At 41.5% G+C, this 14,884-nt stretch overlaps 1 protein-coding gene across 5 annotated transcripts in view; it reads right to left on the bottom strand.

The window, feature by feature from the left end:
* LOC134337378 (transducin-like enhancer protein 4) overlaps positions 1-14,884 on the bottom strand; it is a 279,756-nt gene that overhangs the window by 220,216 nt on the left and 44,656 nt on the right. For all 5 annotated transcript variants that reach the window (XM_063032339.1, XM_063032342.1, XM_063032340.1 and 2 more), the window contains exon 4: positions 6,982-7,026. In XM_063032339.1, coding sequence (XP_062888409.1) covers positions 6,982-7,026 — 45 coding nt within the window. The remainder of the gene's footprint in view (positions 1-6,981; positions 7,027-14,884) is intronic.

Here is a 14,884-nt window from a genome sequence, read left to right as displayed (position 1 = left end):
CATTAAGGACCTCCAGCACCCAGGGCATGCCCTTTTCTCACTGTTACCATCAGGTAGGAGGTACAGAAGCCTGAAGACACACACTCAGAGGTTCAGAAACAGCTTCTGCCCTTCTGCCATCAGATTCCTAAATGGACATTGAGTCTTTGGACACTACCTCACCTTTTAAAAAAATATACAGCATTTCTCTTTTTGCACTTTTTAAATCAATATACGTACAGTATACTGTAATTGATTTACTTGTTTATTATTAGTTTTATTTTATCAATTTTCTTTCTCTCTGCTAGATTATGTATTGCATTGAACTGCTGCTGCTAAATTAACAAATTTCATGTCACATGCCGGTGATAATAAACCTGATTCTGATTTCACTCAACTTCATTTGCCCATTCACTGAACTGTTCCCACAACCTGTGGACTCAAATTCAAGAACTCTTCATCTCATGTCCTCGATATCTATTGGTTGTTTTCTTATTATTTTTTTTCTTCTTTAACTTTGTACTTGCAGTTTGTCATCTTTTGCACATTAGTTGTCTGCACATATGTACGTTGATAATAAATTTACTTTGAACTTTGAAAGGTGAAAGTTTTAAGGGGAACACAAGGGGGAACGTCTTCACTCAGAGGGTGCTGAAAGTGTGGAACGACCTGAAGTGATGAATGTTGGTTTGATTTCAATGCTTAAGAGACATTTGGATAAGTACATGGATGGGAGGGTATAGAGGGTTACGGTGCAGGTGCAGGTCGATGGGATTAGGCAGAATAAACCTTAGCATGGGCTAAAAAGGCAAATGAGCCCATTTCTGTGCTGAAGTTTTCTATGACTCTATCATACTGACAGAGTTTAAGAATTGCTTTAAATTAGCTATTCAATCCTGGAATTTAATCTCCACACACATCTCCTCAAGTTGCTCCATTTTACCTTCATTCCTTTCTCCCCCGTATACATTAAAATAGCCTGCCATTTATTGCAATCATGCTATTTTTCTCGTTCACACCACCTGCCACCAGGTTCCACATTCGCTTTACTACGGCTTGCATCCTGACATAATAGATACACTCATGGAAATCAGTTCCCCACCTGGCGTAAGCAAAGAGACAAAGGATTGCCCTGGGCATCAGGTTTAGTGAAAACTCAATTCCCCTTTCAGGATTTCACTGTACCAAGTCTGCAAAGCAAATCCCGGCCCACAGCAATTGTGTCAAGCTCATAATAATCAGCTCCTGCGCATTTTCAAAAATAACAGGAGGATGTAGCACATGTTAGAGAAATGTCATTTCTAGTTTAGATTTATGTCCTGCCCTGAGCTATAATGACCCCTTCGGGAATTTCAACCTTGATAGCCGGAAGCTCGATTAAAACCAGTGCTCCACTACTTCAGGGTATTTTTAATGGCTAGTTTGCATGTACAGTTTTATAAGCCATCAGCAGTGAATCATTTGCTTGGGGGGGGGGGGAAATGGTCTTTACAACAAATCCATTTTGTTTTAAAGCTCTCCAGAATGACTTTGAACACGACAGCACAAAACAGGCACTTCGGCCCATCTAACCCCATTGACCATAGCCCTCCATACCCCTCACATCCATATACCTAATCAAATTTTTCTTAAAAGTTGAAATCAAACCCACATCCACCACTTCTGCTGGTAGTTCATTCCACACTCTCACTACCCTCTTCGTAAAGAAGTTCCAACTCACGTTCCTCGTAAAAATTTCACCTTTCACTCATAACCACCACAGTGGCGTAAAAGTCATCACGACGCTTCACAGCTTGGAGTTCAATTCCAGTGCCCTCTGTGCGGAGTTTTTAAAAAAAATGTTCTTCTCATGGCTGTGGGGGTTTTCTCCGGGTGCTCCGGTTTCCTCCCACAGTCCAAAGATCAACTGGCTAGGAGGCAAATTGGTCATTGTAAATTGTCCTGTGATTAGATTAGGCTATATCAATGGACCGCTAGGCAGTGTGGTTTGTTGGGGTAGGAGGGCCTGTTCTGCCCTGCATCGATAAATAATAACTTATGACCTCTCATTCTAGTCTTCCTCGACCTCAGTGGAAAAAAAGCCTGCCTGCATTTACCATAATTTTGTATATCTCTATCAAATCTCCCCTCGTTCTCCTGCCTCCTGGGAAGAAAGTCCTAATTTATTTGACCTTTTCCCTATAAAATCAGGACAGTGGATCATACAAACACAGCACAGACCAAAAACAGTCTGTCCACCCCAGGGACACGAGGATAAGACCTGCCTGTGGCTTATTCCTCTCTAGAAGTTGTACATGCACACAGGATTGAAGGTGCACTGAAACCGCTGTGTGCTGTCACTGAGAAAGGTTTGCACATGAAGACTTGGCGCTTTGCACGAGGTCCTACAGAACTGCAGGTGCCTGAAGGGGTGGACCCAAATCAGGGGTAGAAAACAAAAATCAAACAATATCCCTCATCTTAAATCCATTTCCACAGCCATTTGGTTTGATTCATCGCAGAAAATATTAGCTGTGATGATTAGTACAGTCTGCAGCGAAGCCCTTTTATTAGGAGTAGAAATGAAACAGTAGAATAAAGTTGGGAAAACCAACTTTGAACCAATTATCTAAAAGTCTTGAGAAAAAACTACAGAACAAATCTGATTTTGTAATTCCAGATCCTTCTGTCTTTCTTATCAACTTATCTCTCAAGAGAAAACACTAGTGCTCATGAAAACAATTTGCTGTCTTCCAAAGATAGGAGACAATGTGTTACATTCCAGCTCCCACCTCGAATCATTCAGCTAAGTTGGCCAAACGGCTCAATTTTAGAAACAATTTGAGCACTGCTGCATTTCCTGAGCCCTCAAGCTTGGTTCACCATTCAATTATATCAAGGTAGATCGGTACCTCAATTCCATTAGCTGCTGTAGTCTCACATCCCCAAGCACATCAGCCAAAAAATTCCTTCCACCTCAGGCTTACTTCCAGTTATTTGGTGATACAGCACAGAAAAGGCCATTCCAGACTTTTGAGCCGCGCCACCCCAGCAAACCCTTGACAAGCCCAATTTTAACCTAACCCAATCATAGGGCAATTTACAATGACCAATTAACCTACCTGGTAGGTCTTTGGACTGTGGGAGGAAACTGGAGCAGCTGGGAGAAATCCATGCATTTGACAGGGAGGACGTACACACTCGTTAAAGACGACACCAGAATTGAATTCTGAACTCCGACGCTCCGAGCTATAATAGAGTCCCACTAACCGTTGGCAGGTTTATGGTGCACAGGTATTCCAGATTTCCATTAAGAGCAATGACGCACTTTCTGACATCTTCACTGAAGGACCCCGCTTTAGTACGTATATACTATGGCCTCTTGTAAAGAAAGGTTAAGACGTTTGCCTGTTTCCTCACTCCTCAGGAGCTGCCTGATCTGACAACATTATTTGTCAACATCAACTGTAGCTTGCTCTTGAAACATTAATGCTGATTTCTTTGAAAGACCCCCACCAGTCAAACTTGTTACTCTCAATTTTTCCCATTATACTTATCGATCATCTTGAAGTCCTATTTGATTATCTTTCCCTACTCCAGAGACAGAAACCTAGTCTGTGTAGTCTTTTTCACATCCTACCAATATGACCTTAAGACAGAGGAGCAGATATAGGTCATCTGGCCCATCAAATCTTCTTCACCATTCCATCATGGCTGATTTATTATCCCTCTCTACTCTATTCTCCTGCCTTCTCCGCATGACCTATGATGCCCTTACTGATCAAGAACCTGTCAATCTCTGCTTTGGCTGAGCTTCAACAGGAACCCGTGGCAATGAATTCCAGATTCATCAACCTCAGGTTGAAGAAATCCCTCCTCATCTCTCTTCTAAAGGGGCATTTTCTGAGGCTGTGCCCTCTGATCCTAAACTCCCCCACTGTTGGAAAGATCCTGTTCATATCTGCTCTAACTAGGCCTTTCAATATTCGATAGGTTTCCCCCTCATTCTTGTAAACTCCAGTGAGTCCAGGCCTAGAGGCATCAAACACTCCTCATACGTTAACCTTTTCATTCCTGGGATCGTTCTAGTGAACCTCCTCTGGGCATTCTCCAATACCAGCACGCCTTTTCTTAGGTAAGGACTCCTTTTAGCATGCTGCACTTCCACATTCAACTAACTTTGTCCCTAGTTGGCAACCATACCTAGTTCACAGCAGTTCCTTCTGGTTAAAGTGGTTCATTTGCTGACTCTATCACACTGCCTACTTGCACCTGTGGTTTTACTGCAAGAGAGCTCTATGCAGTCAGCAGTCTACATGGACCAAAAATTATAAATAAAGCAGGAGCAACTTTAATTGCGCCCTACCCACAGACCACAAGCTAATCATGGCACAAACACATCACACAAGCAGTTTTCCTTTGTGGTTTTTAGCAGTCCAGACCGACGTTGACATCACCCAGCTGACTACATAGCGACCTCCCTGCTCCCACAGTTCCAGGCCTGCCACATTCAATGGTTAAGGCATTCTGTAACGATGAGTTACCCACAGAGCAACCTATTCTATGACATCACTGCCATTGATTTGTGTCCCAAGTCGAGCCCCTTTCTTGAATTTTAAATAAAAGACCTCTGAGAAATTAGTTCAAGAGTTGCTGAATCCAAAAATTTTAAGTATCAGAATCCAGTGAAAAGCTAATAAGTTGCCAAAACATTTTGTGCTCAGGGATTATTCACTGGAAATAACAAAATTCTGTAGTTACTCAAATTTTTAATTTGGATGTGGTGACAGATAATTGCCAGTTAGACCGACCACAGGAAAGCAGACAGTATTTAATCAGGACAAATGCCTGAAGGCACAAGTACCAGCCCAGTGCTGATCTTGTAGATCAGCTTTCCTCTGGGCTTTGATGCATTGTTCCCAAACAGTGGAACAGAAAAAAATTACTGCAAATTGCTTTCCATGTTTTGATTCACTCACTGGTGTTTATTGATGGTTTCATTTATGGAGCTTGACCTATCTGTCACGCACAAGATATGACCTATACTCTTTGTCTCCCCAGACCACACCCTTCCTCCAAACTAACCCGAGGGCCTAAATAACAGGAGATTTATGAAGTCACATCATCTTGAAAAGCCCATGGTCATACTGTGCATCTTCTGTAATAAATGGGTTAAAATACACCAAAATGACTGGAAAAAAAACAAACTTCAAGAGCTCCGTAAGAGAGAGATGGAGAACTAGAAAAATTTACCATTGTGAGTATATCTAGCATGAAAGAGACAGGACAAATTTGGAATCTCAAGTACAAGACAGCTCCAGATAAACCCAACTGGAGTTCTGGAAACTCACTTATTAACCCAGTAGAAAAGAAAATTCTTTGCAACAATACAACATAGATTTAAACCACCTTTTTTATGCCATGGACCAATACCATCAAGGACCCCACATTGGGAACCACTAATTTAAATGGAGCTAGGTAAGCACAAAAGCAAAATAGTGGGCACAAGCTGACAGAGTTCAACAGAGAGGCCCGGCAAATAGTTTGTATGGAGCCAATGGCCACGTGAGCCAAATTAGCATCCCTGTTCTCTTCATACAAACTTGAAAACAATAACATCACTGATAACTTCAGAAGGCACAATTTGAACCAATAAACATGGAGAAACATTCATCCTCTGTATGTGGGCAAATACGATGAGTCTGGACTATTCCCTGGAGATGGTTTAACTTTTTATTCCAATCGATCCCCTGGATCATTTCAGAAGGCATTCAAAGGCCATCATGTACTATGACTCTGTAGGTCAAAAGGACATTATAAAGGACACCACACCATTTTCCTGAGACACATGAATAAACCATTTTCACTTTCAGGATAATTGAGCAACATGCCCAATCAAACTACGCCATCCGTTGGTTTCGGTAGCCATTGTCTGTACTAACCTCCAAGAGCACCACGACCTTGTTGTGATTTGGAGGCTTGCGTGCCTCAATGATTCAGAGAGCAATGTTGGCTGGAATTGGGGCTTTGTGCTTTAGCTCTTGGTTGGGTCACCCATGGCAAAGAGGTCAAAGGGTTAAGGCCAGGCCAAGAGTGGTCCACCGGCCCTCCAGTTTTGGGAGTTCAGTTCAAGGGCAACCACCCTGACTGGTAAAACAAAACTTGTTGCAGAAACAGCAACAAAGAATCATTCCATATCTGAGTGCGATGACATCCCCGAGTCTCCACCCGGAACTTGCATGACTGACAGTAGCGACAACCGAGCTACTGATACGAGGAAGGAAGCCCTGAACGCTGCAAGAGATGGAGGACCTTCTTTGCTGGCCTAAATGCCAGCAGCATAATGGGCAGTAGAGACAGGTCTGTACGAACTTAACCCGTTTTATGTCCATCCCAAAGGGTCACTTATTTATGGATCTTCTTGAGTACATTTTAAACGTATTTTCAATTAAAATACAAAATAAGCTGGTTTAATTGATAATGATTATGATACATAAAAGAGAAATTAAGGGAAACAAGCATGGGGCAAAAAAAATATGGCATTCTACGGTCAGCTTTCCCTGACAAATAAAGCAGATGTGATGGGCTGAATTCCTTTTGTGCAAAGCTTTCTGAAAAAGAATTACTAGCCAACTGCTAGATTGATAACAGCTCTCTTAGAACGTACGTCCGGTCATAATAAAGTGGCTTCCATTCAGAAAGTGCCTCAGCTGAGTAGTTTGATTTTGTGAATGGGTCAGTGCCAGGTGACCTCAGGGATTATGAATCCCCACATCCTGGCCCCTTCCTAGTCTGCCCCGGCCTTGTTCCTCATACTAGATTTTGTGCTGTATCTGAAGCTATTCCTGTGGGATTCCTGCCACTAACTCTGGAGACGGATGATAGTGGAGTGCAGAGGGACATTACAGTCTGTGACTGCAGTGTGGAGATAGGGAAAATTACCGTCATTTCTACAAAAGTAAGAAGCAGTAACACTGATTAATGGAGCTGTTCAACCTTCAAAACACTGAGGAAAAGACTTACCTGTTTATGCATTTCAATGTTCAATCCATAGGACATTTCATAGTACTGAGGGAAGAAAAAAAAGGAAGAGACAAAATTACTACTGGAAATCTGAACATTGACAGACTAAAACTTTATAAAATTGATAGTGCAGAGGCTAGTTATTCAGGCCAACCTTTCTAGACTGTGTTTAATGCTCCAATTCCTTCTACACAGTCAACATGTTCATTTGTTAAAGATTCAGTATTTATCTACTTCACATCCCATGTGATTTCTTGATAAATAATGAATGTGGCAGAAAATATACTGGCTTAGGTCAGTGCTGAAGGATTTGGATACTCTGATAGATCAGGAAAAAGACACAGAACACTCTGGCTTGGGTCAACAGGACTTGGCTCCACTTTGGAGACATGAAGAGGCTGTGCAGAGGTTATGGTGACTTGGAAGCCGCTGGACCAGCACTCAAGGACTACGATCATTCATCCAAAAAAGCAAATCAGACTGAATTCTAACATAGCATTTGAATAAAAAGATGTTCTCAATAATGCACCCGTTAAATATTGGATTGCTTTAATAGCCATCTGCTTCATTTATGCTCTATAGGGAAGCTGATGGCCTCGGCACCAAACATCAACTGTTTTTTCCTTTCCCGACCTGCTGAGTTCCTTCAGCATTGTGTGTGCTACTCTGGATTTCCAGCATCTGCCGAATCGCTTGTATTAATAATCACTGACCCTTACTCAGTCTGGATGATATGCAACTCCTGGTCCATACGTCTGCTTTCAGTCCTTTCTTCATTGACAAGATGCTTATGGATGGACAATATTATGATCGACTGAATAGCAGAGCAGGCTTGTGGGTCTTGAAAAAGCACATCACCACCATCCAGGATATGCTTTCTTCTCATTACTACTGCAAGGGAACAGGTGCTGGAGTTTGAAGGTCCATACTGAACGTTTTAGGAAGAACACCTTCTGCTGTCAGATTTCTGAATCGTCCATAGACTTCAATATTTTGTTCTCTTTTTATACTATATATTTTTTTACATTTCTTATTGAATCCTTTAGTAACTTTATGTATTGCATTGTACTACTGCCTCCAAACAACAATTTCCAGACATGTGTCAGAATCAGATTTAACGTCACTGGCGTAAGTTATAAAATTTGTTGCCTTTGTAGCAGCAGTACATAACAACAGAAAAAAAACTTGAGTTACAGTAAGTAAATATTTAACCATTTAACTACTTATTTTATATATATATATACACACACACACCCATACATACACACACATATATATACACATACATACAAATAAAATAGTTAAACATGTATAAAATAGTGCAAAGATAGAAATTAAAAAAGGTAGTGAGGAGTAATGAGGTAGTGTTCATGGGTTCAATGTCCATTCAGAAATCGGATGGCAAAGGGGATGGGACTGTTCCTGAGTCATTGAGATGAGGTCATGTCCTGGGTGACGAGGTCAGTGATAAACCTGATTCTGATTCATAATCCTCATGCGTTACTGTCACTTTCTACTAATATTTCCAAGTTCACAGACCCCCTTCCACCACCCACCCCTATGCCGTACTCCAACACTCATCTTCATGAATAATGTTAACCCCTGCAACCATTATTGGCATAATGACAATGCTGCTGCTCTTCACAATGACTGCTCGTAACTATCAGGAGATGTACAAGCAACACTTGTACCTCGTAATTCTTGTTTGCAGATGCTTTATCGAATTTAAAAGAAATAAACACTAGAAGCACATTGGCCAAATCAGACCAGTATGCCAACAGCTTTTTGAGGAGATTTTGAAGCCAAGGAATTTAAATTCCTGTAATTTAAAGAAAATTGGGTATAAAATACCAGCATAAGTAAAGGTGACCATGAAACAATCTGGCTATTGTGAAAACCCATTAGGTTCAGTAATGAGTTTCTGAAAATTAAATTTGCCATCTTTATGATATGGTCTTTGCATGACTTTTGACTCCTAACTACACTTTGAAAAGGCCAAGTAAGTCTTTCAGCTCCAGGATTTATTAGGGATTGTAATTCCTGTCAAAGATTTTTTTTTAAAACCTGGTCAAAAGCAGTTTGGCAATACCTAATGCCAGCAAAGTGCCCTGACCAAATTTATTGAAATAAACCCATAAGAGAGATGCCTGCAATGAGTGGCGAGAGCATGTCAATGAACAAGTCCGAAAATTACTATATGGTGAAAGAGGTAGCACACACGAAATACTGGAGGAACTCAGCAGGTCTGACAGCATCCATGGAAGAGAATAAATAGTCAACATTTTGGATCAAAACCCTTCTTCTGGACTGAAAAGGAGGGCAGAAGACGCCCAAATAAAAAGCTAGGGGGAGGGGAAGGCAGATAGTTAGAAGATGATAGGTGAAGCCAGATGGGTAGGAAAGGTAAAAGGCTGGAGAGGAAGGAATCTGATAGGAGAGGAGAGTAGACCATATGAGAAAGGGAAAAAGGAGGGGGACCCAGGGGGAGGTGATAGGCAGGTGAGAAGAGGTAAGAGACAGAGTGCAGAATAGAAGAAGGAGGAAGGTTTTTTTTAAACCAATAGGAGAAATTGATATTCATATTCATCAGGTTGGAAGCTACCCAGATGGAATACAAGATGTAACTCTTCCACCATGAGGGTGGCCTCATCTTGGCACAAAAGGAGGTCATGGACTGACATATCAGAACTGGAAGTTCTGCTTTCGGCCCATGGAGCAGAGATGCCTAATGAAGCTGTATCCTAATTTATGACTGGTCTCAATAATGTAGAGGAGGCTGCATTGGACACAATAGATGACCCCAGCAGTTCGCATGTGAAGTATTGCCTCATCTATAGGATTGTTTGGGGCTCTGAATGGAGGTGAGGGAGGAGATCAATGAGCAGTTGTGGCAATTTGACTGCTTAGAGGGATAAATGGTGAGGGGGGGAGGAGGGGAGAGTAGTGGGGAGGGAAGAATGGACAAGGGAATCATAAAGGGAGCAAACCCTGCAGAAAGCAGACGGGGGGATTGTGGGGGGGTAAAGATACGTTTGGTGGTAGGATCACTTTGGAGATGGCGGAAGTTGTGGAGTTACGTTGGATGCGCAGGCTCTTGGGGTGGTAGGTACAGACAAGAGAGGTGCCGGCTTCATAAGCACCTATAAGACACAGAGGCTGCTTAAAACACCTTGCTTTTATTTAAAACAAATTCATAAACAATCAAAGGCAGATGTTGGTGTCATCAGCTGACACAGCAAGTTACAAGTGACTGCTGGCATGTTGCGTTAACAAATAAGAGTAGGATTGTCATCAAAAGGGATAAATAATTACATAACCTTTCTAATGACATGACATCACTGCATTATTTGTGGAATGGTGGGGATAGATAGGGATATGAGATCGGCCTAAAGACATAGACCACAACACAACATATGGGCAACCATTCTGGCAGAGCACTCCAAGCATTTTCCATCTGACTTACAACACAACAGGCACTGCTTGAGTTCACAAGGAAAGCCCCTGGCAAGAGCACAGGATGGGTGGTGAATGCAGCGCCAGCAATCGATGGAGTGTATGAGAACTTCCCCATTTACAATGCCAGCTTGATTCCAGAGGCAGAAAGAATGAACAACAAGCATTTCCTCGACGTATAATCTTTGAAATTTGCTTTCAGTTCTAAATTCTTCATCAGAGTGGCAGGGCAAGGCAGCTTTTATTGGCCATACCTCTCTGCCCTCAAGTTGGAACTGGTCCCTCTTTACTGAACTGCTCCTGAGGACAATTGCCGGAGGGAGGTGCCTGTGATGGTCAAGGATCAGGAGATGTCTATGTCATGCACTGGTGGCATTTTATTTTGGGCTGAGCAAAGGCAAGAAAGTTCAAAATAAATTTATTATTAGAGTACATATATGTCACCATATACTACCCTGAGATTAATTTTCTTATGGGCATGCTCAATAAATCTCTCGAACAATAACCATAACAAAATCAATGAAGAACCACCCAGCTAGGACGCTCAGAGTGCAGAAGACAAACTGTAAATACAAAAATAATAACAATAATAATAAATAAGCAAAGAATTATATACAAATAAGAGGTTTGGCAATTAGACTCCTGAACTGGTCTTGCATCACGTTGTTTACCAAGTTGGACGAAACCTATTCCAGTCAGACTGTAGATTGTGTAAAAGTAAAACACAGCTAAGCACGAAATTTAACTTCCAATAGCTGGACACACAAACTATTGTACACAATGAAGGTACACAAGAAATTCTGCAGATGCTGAAAATCCAAAGCAACACACACACACACAAAACACTGGAGGATCTTGGCAGGTCAGACAGCATCTACAGAAATGAACAGTCAATGCTTCGGGTCAAGAACCTTCTTCAGGACTCATTATATTTAAATTATCTTTATCGTCTTTACAGGATCCTATAAGCAATAGCACCACCTAATGTGGTATAAATTATAGAATAGAGGAACTAATACTTGACTGCTCAGAGATGTAGTGTTCTCAAAATGGCGTCATACCAGTCAGTTTGAAGTTCCAAACCCTCTCTCTTCCTGTCCACTGCTGCCTAATAGTGGACCTCTCTCAAAGATGAAGTCATGAAAATCATTTATGAACAACATTGTGGATCACCTTCCCCTTCCCTCTCCCTCTGCTTTCTTTCGTTTAGATACTTTCCAAATGAAAAATATCTCGACAGAAGTGGGGCGAGAGAAAACAGAAGCACAACAAGCATGCCGGAATCTGTGCTTGGTTAAAAGGCTAGGCCTGTGGGTCGGTTCTCCTGCCAATACTGCTTTCTAATGTTTGCTGCCCAAAAAACAAACTGGATTACATTTGTCTGCAGCTAATGTAGCGCGAAATGAGGAACTGCTGCATGCTTAATTTTACAGAAACGTGGCTCCAAGTCAATAGCCCATGCACCATCAATCTTCAGGCCAACCCTCTCAGGGGCTTGTGCTAATATTATTCTGCGACTATATTGTGTTTTATCATTTCTATGCATGCTGTTTCATAACTATATGTGCTATATTGTAACTGCATGTACTGTGTTTTAGCCTTGGCCCCAGAGGAACAATGTTTTGTTTAGCTGTATACATGTGCATGGTTGAATGACAAGAAACTCTAACTTTCAGTTGCCACCAATTTTCTTCACAACCTCCAAAGATTCTCCTCTCCACTAAAAATAAAGCGTTGGGCCACCTCTACCAATGATACTCTACTTCTTCAGAGACCCTCCCCACAATTCTGTCCAACAGTAGCCCTCATTTATTTTCAGCAGTAGAGAAATGGACTTCCTTTGAGTTTCACATCCCTGCTACGACAGCTCTTGGGCAGATGGTTCCTGCCACCAGGATCCACAACCCTGCAGGTCAATCCCACTCAAGTTTCTATGCAGCTCCCTCTTTGAGAGCTTTGATGTACTGTTTCCATCTCTGGGCCTGTACTCACGGAAGTGTAGAAGGACAGGGGGTAGCTCATGAAACCTGCTGAATATTCAAAGGTCCGGACAGAGCGGATATGGAGAGGATGGCTTCAATAGTGGGAGAGTCTAGGACCAGAGGGCAAAGCCTCAGAATAGAGGGACGTCCCTTCAGTACAGAAATGAGGAGGATTATTTTTTGTCCAAAGGGTGGCAAATTTGTTGAATTCATTGCCACAGATGGCTATAGATGCCAGGTTACATGGAAAAGGCAGGAGAGTAGGGTTGAGAGGGAAATTAAATCAGCCATCATCAAATAGCACAGCAGACTGGATAGGCCAAATGGTCAAATTCTGCTCTTATGCTCCCCACAAAAACAGAATTCAAAGTTCAAACTACTATCTGAGTGAAAGAAAAAGTCCACTTTGACTCAAATATATATCTGATTTTTGAACCTGACACTAATGGGAACAACTTCTCTCTATTTACGCTACCCAAACAAGGTATGACCTTGTGCACATGTACTAAATCTCCTTGCAAAGCGCTCTCAGATCCCCTTTAAATCTTTCTCTTCTCACCTTAAACCTATGTGCCCTCTAGTTTTAGACTTCCCTATTCTAGGGAAAAAAAATGATGGTGACCATTCAACTTATCTAGAAACTTCATGATTACTTTTTATATAACCACTACAGTCACGGCCTCCATCCTCCAGAGGAAAAAGTCCCTACCCCATTCCAACTTAATGACATCCTTCCTATAGCTGGTTGACCAAACCTACACGCAATACTATGAGTGTGGTTTCAACAATTACTTGCACTGTTAAAACAGGATGTTCTGATTCCTGTACTCAGTTCCCTGATTGATAGGCATGGATGCCAAATGCATTCTTCGCCAACTTACCTCCTCTCAGGGAACTATGTATCTGTACCCCCAGTTCAAAGATTTAATACCAAAGAATGAATGCAGTATACAACCCTGAGATTCATCTTCCCCACAGACAGCCACAAAACGAAGACGACCATGGAACCCATTGGAAGAACATCAAACCCCCCATGTGCCAAAAAAAAAACAAATCTCGCAAATAGCAACAAGAAAAAAAAAAGCAAAAAACACAGAATATTAAACACATAACCGAAAGAGCCCAGGCATATTCAATTCTCTTGGTTATAAAAAATACTTTGGAACCTTACCATTCTAAAAAAATCTAGGATTTTTCCATCTGTCTTAAACTTCAGCAACATAAGTGGTGTTTAGCGTCCAATCCTAACCCAACTAGTTCTATAAAGCTTCAACCTCATTTCAATGAGGGTTTGCAAAACTAAACCTACACACTCTCATACACACAATTCATTGAAAGTTAACAGCAAGCAATTACGGTGGCAAATAGAATGCTGGCCTTAAATGCAAGAAGATTAGGATTGAGAGTAAAGACTTCATATAGGGCCCGAGTGAGATGCGACCAATACCCACAAATCGATATATCTGCAAACAGAGAGCAGAAAATGTTCAAAGGATTGGTTATTGGATTGAAGGGGTTCTCTTACAAGCTCAAATTAAACAAACCAGTCCTGTACGCTACGTGAGCCCCGGTACATTGGCAAGTGATCGCACTGAAATGTATATCACTTAACTGGGACTTCCAGGGTGGATATAGGGATGACGTTTCCCAGAGCTGGTCTGTCAAAGCGTTAACAAAATCAAGGGAAAGAGAACAAGTACACGAAAGTGGCACAGAGATCAGAGGTCAACATTTTATTGAATGACAGATTTCAGAGAAACAAATCTATGTTCCCTTAACCCCTTCAATATCTTTTTTTTCCAATATCACCTCTAGTTCTTGTGATTTAATGATTAACTTTAATGATTATAGACCCAAGTGCTCAACCTTTTCTAACCCCAGATATTGACCAAGTTTCTTCAATTGTGAGTGATAGTCAAGGGATGCAAATCAGTCACATTGCAGTGCAAAATGAAAGCAACAAAAGCCAATATTTTTCCAGTCCTTTTTCTCTGATCTCAGTTTGACCAATACCCAAAGTCATACATTATTTTAGTATTTTGCAGGCTTCCCTGCCCCTAATCTACAGAAATCTCCCAACCACTTAGCCATAGGATGACAACATTAGTGGTAATGAGTTCTGCAACAAATTCGAAAGAGAGACAGAAGAGATTCTGCAGATGCTGGAAATCCAGAGTAACAGACTAAATGCTGTAGGAAGTCAGAAGGCATCTGTGGAGAGCAATAAAGAGTCGATGTTTATTAATGCAACCAAAGCACTGGAGGAACACGAGGCTTGATGGAAGTTGAAGAACTTATCTACCCTGACAATGATTTTCAAGCAGATAAACACACTCTTTATTCTTCTCTATAGATGCTGCCTGATCCATCGAGTTCTTCCAGCATTTTGTGTGTGTTACTTCAAATGATAGAGCTTTCAACATAGCACAACATGCCAAGAGCTTCATTTAAAAAAAATGAGTGATGAC

Source organism: Mobula hypostoma, chromosome 24 (assembly GCF_963921235.1).
Source record: "Mobula hypostoma chromosome 24, sMobHyp1.1, whole genome shotgun sequence".
In the NCBI taxonomy this organism is placed as follows: domain Eukaryota; kingdom Metazoa; phylum Chordata; class Chondrichthyes; order Myliobatiformes; family Myliobatidae; genus Mobula; species Mobula hypostoma.
Note: the sequence above shows the minus strand (reverse complement) of the source record. Positions and strands in the feature narration are given on the sequence as shown.